This window comes from Hoplias malabaricus, chromosome 14 (assembly GCF_029633855.1).
Source record: "Hoplias malabaricus isolate fHopMal1 chromosome 14, fHopMal1.hap1, whole genome shotgun sequence".
Classification (NCBI taxonomy): domain Eukaryota; kingdom Metazoa; phylum Chordata; class Actinopteri; order Characiformes; family Erythrinidae; genus Hoplias; species Hoplias malabaricus.
The window spans coordinates 28,988,031-29,006,055 of NC_089813.1; the positions used below are offsets into that span (position 1 = coordinate 28,988,031).

At 37.4% G+C, this 18,025-nt stretch overlaps 1 protein-coding gene across 1 annotated transcript; it reads right to left on the reverse strand.

Annotated features, from left to right (window-relative positions):
- Positions 1-456: 456 nt before the first annotated feature.
- Positions 457-15,022, reverse strand: sort1b (sortilin 1b). Its single transcript, XM_066643146.1, has 20 exons — positions 14,481-15,022; positions 12,063-12,125; positions 11,656-11,729; positions 11,410-11,512; positions 11,097-11,258; positions 10,111-10,184; positions 8,103-8,152; positions 7,682-7,809; positions 7,364-7,508; positions 7,089-7,244; positions 6,859-6,965; positions 6,199-6,298; positions 4,845-5,016; positions 4,545-4,735; positions 4,225-4,414; positions 3,678-3,794; positions 3,337-3,451; positions 2,880-2,998; positions 2,106-2,235; positions 457-1,882 (listed from the first exon to the last, which is right to left on the reverse strand). The coding sequence occupies exons 1-20, from the start codon at positions 14,724-14,726 to the stop codon at positions 1,868-1,870; spliced, it is 2,457 nt and encodes an 818-aa protein (XP_066499243.1). The 5' UTR covers positions 14,727-15,022; the 3' UTR covers positions 457-1,867.
- Between the last annotated feature and the right edge of the window lie 3,003 nt (positions 15,023-18,025).

The following is an 18,025-nucleotide window of genomic DNA, read 5'->3' on the forward strand; positions in this document are numbered from 1 at the left end:
AAATTTATATATATATATATATATATATATATATATATATATATATATATATATATATATAATCACTGATTAGAAACACCTACACACATTATCCATTCTCTCAAGTCCACTGGCCTTACAGAGCTCTTTGTAATTCCACCTGTTTCTTTACATAATTTCCTATTATTCCCATTTCACCCTGCTCTTCAATGGTCAGGATCCCCAAAGAGCAGGTACAATTTGGGAGTTTTTAAAGCCCTCAGTGCCGTTGCCAACAACCAAAAATACCCAGCTAACAATGTCCACTGATTAAGGACCAAAAGATGACCAACACAAACTACGCAGCAACAGATGAGCTGGTCTCTGATTTTATATCTACAAGTACACAGTGAGTGGACTCAGCATTTAAAAATTCGAGCAACACTGCTGTGTCTGATCCACTTGCACTAGTGCAACACACACTCACACCACCACATAAGTGCCACTGCAATGCTGAGAATGATCCACCATCCAAGTCATACATGTTAATTACACACTGTAATTGTAGAACTAAAAAGTGCATCTGTATGGTCAGTGGAGCTGATAAAATGGACAAGGTAGGTGTTCCTAATCCAGTGGTCCTTCATTTTAGTTCAGAGCTGAGAAATTTAAACAACTTGTTAATTAAATTCATATATTATTTTTGGGCTACCTTCAGGAATTGGCAGAAACCTTGTAATTACGAGTTACCACAACCCTACTACAGTATCTTCAGTATTGAGTATTTCCCCACAAGCAATTACAAGATTGTGAGATCAACACTGTGCTCATAACATGTGCTGGTGCTCATAACTTTTCAAAGGCAGCTAACCTCATTTATCTGCCTCATGTTTCACAGTACAATAGCTGCAGAATGTCAAAACTTTGTTACTCTATGAAAATAATTGTCTTTTATAAAATAAAAAAATCCCTGGACATATGTACTTATAGATACAATCTCAATTTTGCGTTTCCTTACCATGCCATTACAAATTGTTTCTCTTACATGGAATTAATTAAACTTACCTTGAATAGAAATGCAGTTTACAAACTATATATCTACAAAAATTATTACTGTCATATGTCTGACACCATAGCCTTGTGCTAGGTAAATTTAATATTTCAGTTTCAAACTTCACTCAAACTACAATCCATAGAAGTGCCAATAGGGGTTGCACTGAATCTATGCTTATATTGCTGCATTAAAAAGACTGTCCAGTCACAAAAGAAGCAACAATTGTGATGTAACATTTGGCTATATATTTTTTTCTGATGAGCATTTGTCACATGAATGTAGAAGATATTTGTAACAGGACTTTAAAAATCCAAGAAATATCAAAGAACCAGTTCATTCTTCCATCTGAGATATGATATGATTAATTGGTTTTCTTGTGCTAACGTGATACTCTGAAAATAGATTCTCAACTGTATACATTTCTAAAGGGGGATTCTGTATTTCACCGTGACCCTGAAATGGACAAGCGGAAAAGATGAGATGAGATTATGTTTTTGATTAACTACATGAACAATACCCTATTGCTAATTTCATTCAGCAAAACAGTGTTCATCAATAAGCCGAAAGAGCCCTGCCTGTTCACCAGAAAAGACAAACCTGACATCATAAAAGCTCCTGCATTTTTCTGGTTTTTCAGGTTATCATCTACAGCTACATTCAGAAAATACCTTTATAATGAGATCAGTGTGAACTGTATTTCACTCAGTGAAAGAAGCAGGAACTAGAGCTGTGTTTTTGAAGGGTTAGAACACCTGGGGGCTTGGTTGTGCGAGCAGGATTAGAAACAGTAACAAATATATCTGAGGGAAAGGAGATTGAGGTATCTCTGTTCCTGCTGGTGCTAAATCATCACAGTTATTCCAATAGGTCCTAGAGGAAAAGAGAACACCAACATCATTTACAACTTCGCATATATTTGGAGAAATTATAACAGACATAACGGCTCTTAGATGCCTGGAAACATCACTTTGCCTAGGTTTTGGCCACAGTTAAACTCTATTTCTGATTTTTTAGATGAACACTAGTGGGAGTGGGATTAAGAAAATCAGTCCTACGCAGACCTCTACTTTATTAATGATGCACTTAATCACACCTCATCTGAATCATCATGGAAGCCAATCTTGGCATGTCCAGTCACTTCTGTATCCAGATCCTCATCAATTCCCTCTATGCCATTAGCCTCTACATGGTTCTGAAGATCTCTGTATCTGTGCACCATGAACCTGTAGTGCACAAAAAAACAGTGTTTTGCTGTTTTAAATCCACCTGATAAAGCAAGAATGCCACACCATAAACACAAAAAACACCTTAGTTTCATAACTGCTACTACAAGAGAGAAAAGGTTTACTTAAGTATTTTGCGAAGTACAGGGGAAATGGTAGTTCAAATCTACAGCCATAATCACATGTCTAAAAGGAAATAGGATTGATCCAGTGACATCTCACCTCATTGCTTGACTGTTGCAAATACATTTTGTAAAATGTAATGTGTGTCATTTAATGTAATTCTAACATTGGTAAAAGTACCAGAGCAAGGTGTTGTTTTTGTGGGTTATTTTGAGACCCATCTATGATGAACAGATTTTGAGACATTCATCCCTGTACTTTAAAAAGATATATCCATTTGCCTGTGTTTTATAACTAAGATACTGGCATCAGAAATATTGCATTTGAATCTCTGGAATGGAGATTATATATTGGTTTGTAGTAATACAGACAGCCTAAAAATGACCTCCTAACAGCAATAACAAAAATTGGAGGAATAAGTACATAATTATTTAGATAGACAGTGTGATGAACATAGCCCAAGGTAATGAAACACCAATAGTTATATCACATCAAGTAAAAAAAGGAAGACAATAACTCACCTTCCTCCACAGACGTATTTCTTCACAAAAATCACCCCAGCTATACAGCCAATAATTAGGATGGCTATTACTATCACAACAATAGGTGCAGAGTGTGAGGATTTCACATTATCTAGTGCCTAAAACAGAAAATGAAAAAAATATATTGCTTTTTCTTTTATTTATAAACACACAGGCATTCTATTGCTTTCCCCAACCATTGTATTCATTTATTCATTCATTTTCTGCAAAAGCTTCATTCGGTGCAGAATTGCAGTAGGTCCAGAGCCTACGCAGAATAATTAGGTGCAAGGCAGAAAACCACCCTGGACAGATCACCAGTCCATCGAAGGGTATTACACACTCTTGCAGTCACTTACATATTTATGGGCAATTTCACCAGTCCACCTACCTACATAGGTTTTTGGACTGTATAGTATTGCACTCCTGATATAAAACACTGTTATCATGTTCTCACCTGCTGCTGTGGGTCCAGCAGATTGCTGACACATTTTTTTCTAATATCAATCATTTCTCTCTTGATTTCTGTTTCTGTGCCTCCTTCACACTTATCCCCTGGAATCTTACGATACCTGAGGATAGGAACAAGACTTATAGTATTACAGTAACTCACCATCTCCCCAGACTGTATAACATCCACTTAACTGTCTTCAACAGGTCATAAATACACTTCACTAAGCAGTATACTTCAGTAGACTATAGTAAATATTCATTTATTCATTTACTGTCTGTAACCACTTATCCAGTTCAGGGTCGCAATGACAGTAGATACAGCAGCTAATAAATGATGTTTGTTACCCATTGGTCTTTAGGAGTTCTTCCTTGCCATGAATGCAGACCTCTAGATCATGGCCTTTGAGTTCAGTCTGTTCCACACACTCTGAACTGCTCTCATTTCGGTAGTATCCAAAGTCACTGAGACAAAAGAAAAAGAAAAATTCACTATTTTAAATCAAACTGCAATTTGAAAGTGTGAAAATATTCAAATCAAGCAATTTTTAATATAGCCCAAACTAAGATCAGAAATGTAATTGTGGAGATGTATATCATAGGGCTTTTAAAACACCTGTACATGTCTCTTGCATGTTGCTAGACTTCCTGTTATTTGTGAGTGTGCTGTCTTGCCATACAACAGCACACATATGGTTAACAGGAACCATTTTTTGGGGCCAGAATCAGGGCTGGACATAAAGTTAGAGATAATAATCACAACTTAAATTGCAGTCAAATTTGCTCGGAACTGGTTCATATTTTAGCTACGTTCTTCATCCCTACTTGTAATATGCCTGAGAAAAATTAACCAAAGACCTCATTAAAGAACACTAAGTCCAGTATGGCTTTTTACCACAGGAAGTCATCCAGTGTACAGGGGCATGGTGTGGGCTCCTTGGCGACAGCGTAATCTCGCCCATTCCAACACACCGAATCTTTCCTGAGCCGCAATAATTTCTCCTTATAACCAAGCATGCAGCCATCGGTAGGGTCACTGATGTCATTCGAATGTGCCAGCCACCTCACATAGTCATTTTCACCACCTAGAAATGCATGCAATATGTTGTATATTCAAACTAATATTTATTTAATAAATATATAATAAACCATATATTAACACCAGTGGTTCTGTGTGCATTATGGTCACATAAACAATCCCCAGTCATCACTCACAGTCGCGAGTTAGCAGCTCTCTGAAATCAATGGTGATGGAGACCCAGTACTGCATGATCAGATTTTCTCTGTATCCCCATATGCTGACATTCATAGAGCGTGCCCCTGGCTCAGAGGCAAGCCCAGTAAAGTAGATTGGGTCTTTGGTGAAATTATGTATGTGCCAGCACTGGCCCTCATCTGTGGAAAACCTGAAAGACAAGGTGACATGTTTAACAGTTAAAGCTTTGTTTGACCTACTTTCACACCTAGTGCTAACATTGACTGCCAGCCACAGCCACAAAACAGAAGTGTACTCACTTGATCTGAGAGATGGGCTCATTAGGTTTGTACTCCACAGCCACCATCAGGCCCCCTGAGTCTAGAATGGCATAGTGGTGGGGGCCTTCCAGTGCACGCAGCCATGTGTATCCACCATCATCAGACACATACACATCTGGAGTCAGCGCTGAGATGGCATCACCCACGGTACCTAAAAGAGGAAAAAGAGTTTTGAGACGGCAAGGACGGTCAAAACAAAAACTAATTCTTAGAAGAAAGCAGCCTTTCATCTTCATAATGTATCTTTAATTTGATACAGTGTGTCCATAGTCATTCTAAAGTTGCTTTATAAGGTTTTTGTAATGCTACTTTCAGTGTAATATAAGACCTAATTGCAGTGGCAATATATCAGCTAGAACAGTAAATCATACTGAAAGAATGTGAGCTTTAATGTAGGTTGCACTGGTTTAATGGGGACCATATTTTAAAAGAAATTATTTTTTCAATGTATTGTATCTGGAGCCTACCAACCCACAAGCAACCGAGGCAGTTTTTTTGTGGGCAACGTGAGTCAGAAAACTGTGGCTAAAAAACTGTTAGTCTCTGCTCAATCACGCCTCACTCTTATTTGCTCAGGTTGGGGTCCACAGTGGCTCATTCTCATTTAAATGAAGGATATAATATGTCTCCTTTAAAATTTGCCTTTGTTATTCAAAATTAAAATTAATTGTTAAAAACAATAATAAATAAATGCTGTTTCCATCTTAAAATCTAAGTACAAATAAATTACACTCAAATGTATGTAGTAGGTACTTATGTAATTAAGGCTTTTAATTTGTAAAATGTATTTACAAACAAATAAAACTTTAAAGAGAACATATTATACCCCTCTTTTCACAAGTTAACAGAAGACAAAATCACAATGCCTCATATTATCTCATGTTGTCAGATCACAAAACAATGACTGGGTTGTTTTATTTTACAGTTTGTGAGTTGGTATGAGTTCCAGATCCCTAAATTAATGGGCCAATGCACTCATTAAATTATTAGTTTTCATAGCATTTTAATATTTTACCTTTAAGTATAAGTAAGACACTATTTGCATAAGATTTGTCTAGAATTTTCACAAGTAGTTTTATATGGAGAAAAGTGAAAAAAGCTGTTTAATATAATTTTAATTATAAGAGTCAATTAGTCAATATTTAAGACCTTATAAATGCAATATTCTGTCAGTGCAATTAATAACTCTGCTGCTGCATGTGTGTTATAGCTTAATGTTATAGCAGACACTCATTCTTAGATAATGATAAAAGTTTGGTTTCTCATGCAGCCCTAGTGATTTTTTTTTAAATGAGGACTCTCTGTATCAGTTCTTGTGTTTGATGAGCAGTACCATGAGCAATTATCAGTCCAACAGCATTAGGCTCACTCAGCGGAGGCAATGGCACATTCATGTTTGAGATGCTGTAGGATGCATGGATATGTAGATTACACTGCAGAGCGAGAGCATACAAAAAATCAGTACACATTGGTTACACAATACACACGGACACTGATCAGCCATAAAATTAAATGAAATCATCCCCTGGTTTTTATACACATTGTCCCTTGTTGTACACTGCAGCTCTACAATTACAGACTATAGTCCATCTGTTGTTCTGCATACTTTTTAAAGCTCCCTTTCAACCTGATTTTCCGTACTCAGGAACTCCACAGAACCACCACAGAGCAGGTATAATTTGGATAAAATGGATCATTCTCAGCACTGCACTGTCACACTCTGTCACATGCATTTAAAACATGTTAAAGAGTGTAGTAAGAATGATGTCAGAGCATGTGTTTGCTAAGTTTAATGTTTCATAACTATGAACATGGGCTCTTATACTGTATATTTCATTATGATATCATGTTCACTATTGCATTTGTTTTAGTCATACAGCCTCTACATGTGTTTAATGATGAAATATGTGAAATATTTGGGAATCTCAGCTCTAAACTAATTTTTTTCTTCACCAGTGACTGACAATAAATGTATCATTCCACTGGCCCTCACCGTGTCTTTATCTTTAGCTGCGGAATAACACTTGCTGTTCTCCGGTTTCTGTAGCGAAACCCATTCGCCTCCTTGATCGAATGACACCACAGTCCTCACAGAGTCATCTACAAGGGGGCATTCCAAGAAATAACAAAGGACTGAAACTAAATATCTGACCTAAAGAGAAACAATATTGTACAATATTATGCATTTATTAGTCTTTCAACTTGTGAAAAATATAGCCTTACCTTCAGCTAGCACACTGGTCATAAATACTCCTCTGAGGGATGTGACATTGGTGAAATCATTTTCACCCATTGTGGCTGTGTAAAGATGGCGCTCCAGAGACTTGGAGTACACTATACCTCTGTCGTCTGACACATAGATGGTGCCAAAACCTGTGTCTGAGGGCACGGATGATGTTGTGATCAGCCCAAAATTCAAATATTGGAGTATCTCTGATTTTATTGTGTCTTAAGTTAATAAATACATGTGCCTATTCATAGGTAACAGAAAAACTCACCCCCTGGTTCATCCACATGCATAAAGACCATCTCATCGTTAGCTGATAGTATTGAGTAGAACTGCTCATGGCCTACAGGAGGAAGCTGTGCAATGTTCCACTCCTCACCCTGATCCACTGAAACATGGATCATTCGTGTAACCCCCTAAGAGAAAAATAATATTAGGCCCTAGACGATAATTACCCAAATATACACCACTCTATGTAAACATAATGGATACTTATTATTCAGGCTTTGTTTAATACACATATATCTAATCCAGAACACACATTTTATCACAAAAAGTACCACCTTCCTACTCAGGGCAAAATGCTTACTGTTCCACTCATGACTGAAGCAAACAAGAAACGGCCACCAATGCCAAAGGAATAAATCTTATCAGCAATTTTCTTAAATGTCTGGCCATTGTCTACAGTCTTCATCAAGACGAGCACACCTCTGTCATCTAAAAACAGAAACACAGAGAAAATTATAAACTCTTTCATCTAGTGCATTATTAATACAGTGTTACATGCAGGTCACTGAAACAGATTAATGAGAATTACAGAGGAAACACTTCAGAAAAATAATTTTATACCTATACTCGGATAACTTGCAATAAATGTACTGTATCCCAGTGTTAATAAATAAATTATTCAGATAATGGGCAAACGATCATAATCCTGCAAGGAAATCAATGGCACACATTCCCGTCACACCACACCTTAGATCAACAGTGCTACAATATATGTTACTTACAGCAGGAACCATTCAGGTTTGTGGAGAAGAAGAGAGTATTGTCCATTCCCCTGCAAGTTAGGACATAGACGTTAAGACATTAGACAACCTATTTTAACTTCTATTTAAAATATATATATATAAAATAGTCTAGGTTTTTTGGTGAGATATGCAACTGTATTTTAAATACATTAATGATATTTGTCATAGAACTTGGAAAGCATAATATTACAGAGAAAACAATACAGCACACAGTGTTAAAAGTCTTACCCTAGGGTTCTAATGGTTTGCATAGATAACTGCTGTGCTGCTATATCTGTCTATTTTGCATTATACCAACATTAAATTGCCCAAACTCATATGCAAACTTATTTGTTCTCATAGAGATGACATAATGACTTTTCTGCATACATAAAAAGGTATAAAATAATTTACAGTTCATAACTTAGAAAGCAAACCTCCACCTTTCAGCTAAGGGTAATACTACTATGTAACAAATTATACATGACCCACCATGTGACAGAGCAACTTCATTGTCTGAACATAGATTACATGGATCTTTTGTTTCCTTGCTACCAATACACAGTGACCAATTTAAAAAGCCTTTAATCATTTTTTTATTGTTGTTGTTGTTTTTTGTTTATCCCCAGATTTGCCAAATTTACTCCCCATTGTTTAGCAGTCACCAATTCCACACTTCAGTGAATCTACTCTAATCGCAAACAGTTCCACCAGCCTTGGAAAGTGGAAGTGAGCATGTGCTTCTTTCAAGACATGTGAAGCTAGCCTAGCACTTTTGTTCTATTGTTGCTGATGTAATGCCCTGAACTGTCTCGCACGCTGAAGACAAGTGCAAACTGTTCAGACCTTTCCCATCAGCACATGCCCACACTAACTAGCAACCAGGGCAGTTATGGGAGAGAGGGGGCTGTCCTGCTCACCCCGAGAGTGGGGCCATTTGTGCTATCTAGAGCTGTTTTCATATATGAATCCTGAAAACAGAGTTGTATTTTTACACATGTAGTGTAAATCTGGAGAAATTTTGACATCAGACACAATCTCACAGCTTAGGACTCCTGGCTTCAAACAGTTAAGGCATCACTTGAATTTGAACCTGCATTCTTCTGTTGATAGGGCCAATGCTTAGAACACTGCTGAAGAGCCACTCCTTAAAAGCAGGGGTACTTCAGGGCTAAGAACACTGAAATGACTATGCTGCTACATAGCAAGTACAAAATAGTTAGCTCCTTTTACAAATCTTTATCATAACATTACTTTTTACTTCTACAGCAATATTTCAGTGGTTTAAACAGGCTGCTTAATTAGCTGCATTATTTTGATTCTTCTGCAACACTAACCGTTCTAATGGTCATATTCACATGAATAACTACACTATGCGAAACTGAAAGAAACATGGCACGTTACACTGACACCTTAGCAATGAATTGCAGGAAAGTCATGTGGGCCTTTGCACACAACTAGGTGTCAACTTGCTATCCTTTGTTCTTCATATAAGCCACCCACAGCTGACTACCTGAATTTCACCCATTTTCTGAGAAGCCATGTGATCTAACCAAGGTCAAGCCAAACAGTTCAAGCTGGTTTCAGTGGTGTGGTTTTTCCTAATAAATACCTTCAGCACAGAGGCTTATACATGCACATTCACAAACAGAGCACATCTTGTATAAACACTCCTAGTGCAGTCCCTTTTATTTGTACATAAGCAAATTGAAGACTTGGCCCGTCCTTGAAAGTTTGAATTCCAAAAACTTTCCATTTAGTTGTAATTAAGTTAAACGTAAGCTAACATTAATCAATGCAAAATGGAAAATGGTCAACAAAACTTCATGAATTGACCTGAAACAATTTCTTGAAAGTGATCACACAGCTTCAAGAGACTTCACAAGGCTGTGTTGAGAATGTAGATACTTTAGATGACTCATCAGTTTATTATATTGAGGCTAAGGCAGCCATGTTGGAATCTTTATTTCTAAACTAGTCTTGTTGTTAATTACTTAAAGCCTCTTACCATTTTACAACACATACAGTTTCATGGATATTTTTCCATGTTCCACCAAAATTTTCTGAAATCCACAGTTCATTCTGAAAAAAATAACAACAAAGAGAAACTCAATGAACAGCTGGCAGGTTAATTCACTAGGCTCAGTTACAGCAATAACAGGAAGTGAAGCCAGTCTGCCTTATCAGTTTTTCACTCTTCTTTATTGTTTATGCTTTTGAGGCCCGTAAACAGCACACTGATCATGCGTTTGGCAGGTATTTTCTCAATCGCTGATATTTGAACAAGATCTTGTTTGAATATGTTATAATGAACACTAAGAGCTAGGGCAGGAATTCTTTTTTTTCACAGTAAGACCCTTTGTTATGGTCACAGACATACCACAACCTCCCAACTCGCTTAATATGTTGGTTGTGGAACTTTTGAATCTATTTTAATAACTGAAAATATTAAACTGTGCTTTGAGGCTGCAATGCAGAAAAAATGTCAACAAAACCAGTACAATTCCCCTCACTCACACAAAAAAGTGTCTGACAAAAAGAGATGAGAGATTACAAGGGATCAGTCCATATGTATAAACATTCAGGAGAGAATCTGCAGAAGAGAATCATTTAAAGGCAATAAGCTAATATCTAACAATTAAAGAAATGTATTCAAATGAATCCTCACATAATTCACAGCATTTCTAAAATGCAGACAATACAGAGTGAAACACACAAACCCTCATCTGATATGCAAATATACAGTGTGTATATCAGGAACCAGCAGCGTGTACACACAAATTATATTTACTTGAAACATGTAAATAGTGACACTAGTCTCATGGCATCAAACAACTCCTACATCTACCACCTCTCCAGGAGGCTGGGCATTGGTTTGCATCACCATGATTTTTGTAAAACCACTTTCACAACACTACAGGACTAGTGCAATAGTAAACAAGTACGATCTGCAATATAAAATGACTCTAACAACAGCGGAAACCATGCTCATACCTTGTTGCTGATGGCCACAAGTACATCAGAGTTTTGAGGATTGTACATGATCTGCATCCGAGGGCTAAAAGGCAGGTCTGAGGAAGTGAAGCTGTTTCCAAAGTTACTGGAGAGAAAAATTCTGTAGCCAGTGTTTCCAGACACATCTGCTGTAAGGATCACCTACAATGAAGACAAAAAAAGGTATGCAGGTTTATATATTTGTATACCGGAGTTGTTAACGTTACCTGTATATTTCATTAATGGTGATAATTCATCTTTTATTATCCAGATCAATTACTGAGTATTAGGCAATACTCAATCAACCACATACCTTTCCAGATTTCTCAGGACCAATGGCAATTCCAAAGTCAGTACTGATAAAGGTGTTATTGATAAGGTATGTGACATCCTCAAAGGTCTTCCCATAGTCCTCACTAATGCAAGGAGTGCAGAATGGAAAGGATAAAAAAGAAAACAAATGACAAAAACAAGATCAAATATATTATACATTGGTAAATATTAGGCATGCAAATCCAATACAACGCATAAAACAGGCATGTAAAATTAAACAGCTCACCTCCTATAAAGTCTGGACTGTCCAAATTTAAGCACAAATAAAGGCACCTGAAATGTAGTCAGGGCCAGAAGAACCTGGGAAGAATATAGTTGGCACATCAGGTAAATGCATTCATATTTTACATTGCCCAGGGGACTGGAAAAACTTAAAAGCTTAATTTTTTGTCCCCCCTGTGCAAACCAGTTTGAAATCTGCATTGTGTGCAAGGCCACAAATGAGTCAGCTAAACATGAGTCAAGTGATACATCTTCGCATCAACGAATTGTAAAAACATTCTGATGCCAGGAAAGGTAATCATCAGCAGGACCCAATGAAACACTCAATTGCACTTGTACCATACTTAAACATGTACACATGCCTAAAACATATTAAAACACTGAAATAATAAACCCATGTTTAACACTCACCCCTGTTCCATCTCCTATCCAGGCCAGAGACACAGATCCACTAAGGTCATCATCAAAAGTGTGCTAAAGTGAGAAAGTAATCATTCAAAATTCATTAAGTGAGAAATAAAATAAATACTACATTTAATGTCTCAACACATAAGTTATTATAAAGCAGTAAGCAGCTGTTATGCAGGGAATGTAACATGAATATTTAGCTTGTTAATTTGTGGCTTTCTCTACTATATGAAATAGACATATATTTACATATTGTTGCTGTGCAAAGAAAAAAAAAATGTATCTCCTGTTTTTGGCCATTTTTAATGTAATACATTCAGGTAATACATTTGAATATAGCAGCCATTCTTTATATTTTGTAAGAATTTCATGATGAATGCACCAATAGAAATGCTCCAAATTTACTTGGAATTTAAATATATAATACATATAAAATATACAGATACATGATTTTCTTTGGACAGCATAAATTTACATTTATATAAAGGTACATATTTGTATAAGTAGACAATTAATATTTTTTATTATTGGCAACACTCTTCCACAGATGTATAATGACAAATTGGTTTCCTGAAATGGTTCCTGATATTTAAAAGTACCAGACAAAAGTAGGATTTTATCTATTAATATATTAACAGCATGAAGTCACAAATCAAATCAACTTTATTTGTATAGCGCCTTTTACAGCTGACGTTGTCACAAAGCAGCTTCACAGTTTCAGAACAGAACAGTCACTAGAATACTTTCACTTTCCCATTCTAGGCTGCATCTGATTCACTGAAGTCAGGAGTTGAATCCTCTAAGCTGAAGTCGACCCAGCAAACTTGATATGATCAAACGTTATATAACAAGCATTAGATCATCTGATGCTGGCCTCTGGCTGCGTATACGATTCATATAGTAGAGGAGAAACAAATTCTGCTGGGGAGTGTTAAAGAATTTTAAACCATTGTGTTTTTAATGAATGCATAATTTCAGTCAGAGTGAACCTTCAGAGATGGATGAACAGGTTTAAAGACCTGTCCTTCAGGCTGTGCAACAAGGGAGTAACATGAGCTAATGGCTGAAATGCTAAATTTTACTGCACCTTCTTTGCAACCCATGTTTCTGGATTTAGAATTTACTGCAAAAGAAAACAAGCATTGCATCTCATCTTCAAAATATTTTCTGTGATTTTTAAGCTTTTTTATTTACCACTAAATCAGAAATGTGACCTACAGAAGTGTCTAAAATAGTCACATAAGCCTTACAATGATAATGGCTTATGTTGAATGCTTTTAAAACCACACAACTATTTAAGTTTATTTAGTTACGAATTTAAGTTCATAAGTAACATATATTAAAATCTATCTGTCAAAGATAAATACAAATGAAAAACACATAATGTAAAAACACAAGATATTTTAAAACTGGAGTATTAAAAAATCATTTCAATAACATATGGTAGCTGCCCTAACAAATGTAATAAACTTGGTGTTCTAAAAATAATTTATAGACTTGTTTTTATATGTGTATCACTAAACGGGTTTGGGATCATTCTGATTGTAAGAAGCAGAAACCCAAAGATTGTGTGAACAACAGAAAGAAACTTTAGATGGGCACAATAAGTAATATGTTGGTAAATATATTTTGGTGTTGAGGCTTCTGCATAATTGAAAAAAATACATGTTTTCTGAATTTTCTTTCTGACTGTAATGAATGATTCATTTGCACTTAGTTGCTTTTTTTGACAGTAAAATAAATAAATTAAAAATTGTTTATACATTTAACACAATATTTTCTGTATGGAGATCTACTGGATCACAGCGTTGTGTCAAAGAACTAAAAGGCTTCTGTAACACAGTCACTTCCATTTGCATTAGGGCAGCAGCAAAGTCCAATGCTCTGTTTCTGTAGTCTTACCACACTAAAGAAAAAGGGCCTGAGTCACAGGTGCAAAAACAGGAGGCAGGAAGGGGCTCATTATCAGTATTGAAATGAGATCATTTGTGGGTGTAAAATGGTTGTTAAAAACGTGCACATATTAGCTTAGTTTGAAAAGAACAGACATATCAGATATCACTTATTACACTGCTATTAATAAAATCAAATCAGAGTGCTGATTTGTTTAAAAAATAAAAACTAACTTATCCCACAATGGTTTGCTAAACTTTTTTCTCTATAACAGTTTATTGAATTGAGTAACGTGTTCATAGTCCTGTTTTCTTTTAAATACACATCACTGCAATTATTTATGTTAACAACAACATAATTATTATTATTAGTGTTGTTGTTGTTCATTTGTAGGCTATTTAGGTCATTGTGTTTAAATATCCGAAGTTCAGCTCTTGTCTACCTTCCTGACACTGGTCAGTCAGTTTGCTTCCTTGGCCTGAGCGCAGGTTTTACACTAACAAGGATATAAACCGTGTTTGAACTTACGATATGAGTGTTGCTGGATAATTTGGAGACGTATTCCTGTGGATCAGTACAAGCTGTGTCTGTGCTTCTCTTTTGGACCCTGTGATGAGGAGAAAGCCCCTCTGCGGGGTTAAGGTGTCTCTCGGCTTTGAAGGTAGTCTTCGTGTAAAGCGAGCGGGCGATGCGCGACGATCTGAACTCGCTGAAATGTAAACTCAGAGCCACCGGAAGCAGCAGAGCTGAAATTAAGTGCCAAAGCCGTCGCATTTTCTCGGGTATTAGCAGTACTGAATCTTTTAAAAGAGCATTAAATCCTTGCGGATTCCCCCTTCAGCGCCGCTACCGCTGACGACGTCAACAATAACAGAGAGACTGAGGGGCGGAGAATTTCTCCTCGTTATCAGCTCATCTCTCCGCGCAATCTCTCTCTCTCTCTCTGTCTCTCTCTCTCTGTCTCTCTTTCTCTCTCTCTCTCTCTCTCTCTCTCTCTCTCTGTTTCTCTTTCTCTCTCTCTCTCTCTCTCTCTCTCTCTCTCTGCCCCGGAGCAGACTCACACACGTACACACACACACACAACCTCCGCACTAACACCAGCTCCTTCGCTTTAAATACAGCCAACGCTTACTCGAAATTCGGATAATACACTGGAATCAGAGACGTAGCTACATCGTCAACCAGGTCACTTTAACCTCAAATTCAACCTTAAACTGGTTAAGTGTGCACCTTGCGAAGGCCGCGCCCTGATTGGCTGAGGAGGCCCGGGTCGCGCTCTGATTGGCTGCTCACTATATGGCAACGGGTAATACGCACTTGCTTGCGCTTGGTTGAGACATCTCTCTCTCTCTCTCTCTCTCTCTCTCTCAGTTCGTAAACAAACAGAAAAGTACCATAAAGGTATCAATGGGCCACTAATTAGAGCACAAACTTTATTTTAAAACGGGGGTTTTAACATGAAGTCTAAGAAAACATTCATTTATCCATTAAGAAATCTCGTTTTCTGTTGACAATGGCTTTAACGTATCAAGTCTGAATAAACACAGAGTTCTAATGCCGAGCATGTTGATCTACCTAAAATGTATTTCATTTAAAGTCTTCTTCTGGTAACAGATTTAACACGAAAATTATATCTGTTCATCAAAAATTTTTAGAAGTTACTTTAAAAGCTTATAATTCTTTAAAGGTGGCTTAAGTGTAGCTCTTTACTTTTTACATCCATTCAGTATATTCACCCACATTATAAACATTTACTTCAGCTTGAAAACTCCAGCCCACAAATTGAAAGGGTTATGACGCTTTCAACATATGTGTTTATTTTAGATATATAAAATGACGTTACTATTATTTATGGTTACACTTATATAGTACCTTTCTAGATACCCAGACGCTTTACAATCAACACTGCCCAGACGCCATTCCATGCAACACTCAATCCACACACAGACTGGAGAGAAGCAGCCAAAGGCAGCCAAACACACACAGTGTACTCTCAACCAGGAACGACAGTCTACCTGGAGGACTTTACTTTTACATTTATATTATTTAGCAGACACTCTTATCCAGAGTGACTCACCAAAGTGCTTAGTGTTCAAACGGTTTAGCTAGTACAAGGTTCAAGCCCAATCTTCCCTTGAGCTCAGACACTGCCAGGGCCAGTGCTGATACCTAGAAAGAACTAAACATAGTAGGTGCAATACACATCATCTTGTTAGTGCTATACTTAGAAAGAACAAAACATAGTATCTAGTCAGAGCTCATACCTACAAAGAAGATAAGTGCAATACAGTGGACGTAGATCCATTCCATGTTACCTGGTTAGAGCAGTCCTCCAGATAAGACTCAAACCATTTCCATGCTGGATCAGCGATTCTGAGGATCGAGGGAGAATCTTGTGGTTTACTGTGTCAAAGGCTGAAGAAGAATCAGAGCCAACTTCATCGGGCACTGGTCGATGGAGTGCCAATCCATATCTGGGCACACACACATTCACCCCTCACACATGCAGACATTCATTCGCATATACACTCATTCACTAGAGAAGCCAATTCACCTAACCTCCATGTTTTTGGATTTTAGGAGGAAAACCCACTCACACCTGGGGAGAACATGGAAACTCCACCTAGATGGGACTTGAACCCAAGATCCCAGCTTTGAGAGGCGAAAGTGCTAACTACCAAGCTAGGTGCCACCCTACTATTAGAATTAAGTACAATCTGTACATTCATTCATTCATTCATTCTCTGTAACCGCTTATCCAGTCCAGGATCGCGGTGGGTCCAGAGCCTGGGTCCAGAGGGAATACACCCTGGAGGGGGCACCAGTCCTTCACAGGGCAACACACACACTCACACCTACTGACACTTTTGAGTCACCAATCCACCTACCAACGTGTGTTTTTGGACTGTGGGAGGAAACCAGAGCACCCAGAGAAAACCCATGCGGACACGAGGAGAACACACCAAACTCCTCACAGACAGTCACACGGAGCGGGAATCGAACCCACAACCTCCAGGTCCCTGGAGCTGTGTGACTGCGACACTATGGTACAATGGTACAATACTTTAATTATCTTTCACTTGCTCTTTCTGTCAACCAGTGTTTTCCAATAATTGTAACAAAACAAAAACGGTCTCTTTTATTAAGAATTAAGAATTTTCAGTGTTAAAGTGTATTACATATGTGTTCAATTATAATACCTTTAGAGTTACCAATCAAACTTGTGTAGAGCATTCATTCTGCATTCATATTCAATAAGGAGCTGCATCAGTCATGAAAAACCTTACTGCAGTTTTCCAACAGTGTATCCAGATTCCACTGACTATTAAGATGTTTGTTTGTTTATGTGTGTTGTTGTTGTTGAAGTGTGTGTGCATGACCTAGTGCATGTGATCAGGTGGCAGACTCAAGATATCCCATGACTAAGTCATGTGCTACCTACAGAATAAGATCATGAGCACCAGAAGCAAGGCGGATCCAATTTACACCTGTCACATCTGAGTTGTTCTACAGATCCAGATGTTCCTCAGTATCTAGGTATTGAAAGTCCAGATATAATCTGCATAGTTTTATAATAAAGCTAAAAAGTTAGACTTTTCAGAACAAGTGGAAAAGATTGTGGAAGTTGTAGTCCATCCCAAATGTCAGTATCATTCAACACCACAATTTGTCATGGATTCCTGATTAGTTCTCCTTATTGATTCATGCAGACAACAGTCAGTTACTGTCTGTGCTGGCTGGCGGCAGCAGTACAGTTTTCTGTACTGAAAATAACTTGCCGATACTGTGAGGATTTGATGGCATTCAGCCATGTGAATTTTAGTGAGGTCAAGTACTGGTGGTGCATGATCAGTTCTAGATCAAAAACAACACTCCAGCTCAACCCAAAGGTTTCATGTTTTCTAGGGAGATTATACATTCTCTTTATACACAATTGAATTTCTCTGTTTACAGTAGGTGTGCCTTCAATTAGCTGAGTTCGATAATAATAATGTGTCAACAAACATTTTGACATACAGCAAACGATGACTTGCATATTTAAATGCTTTAAGGTGATAACAAAAGAGTCCAAT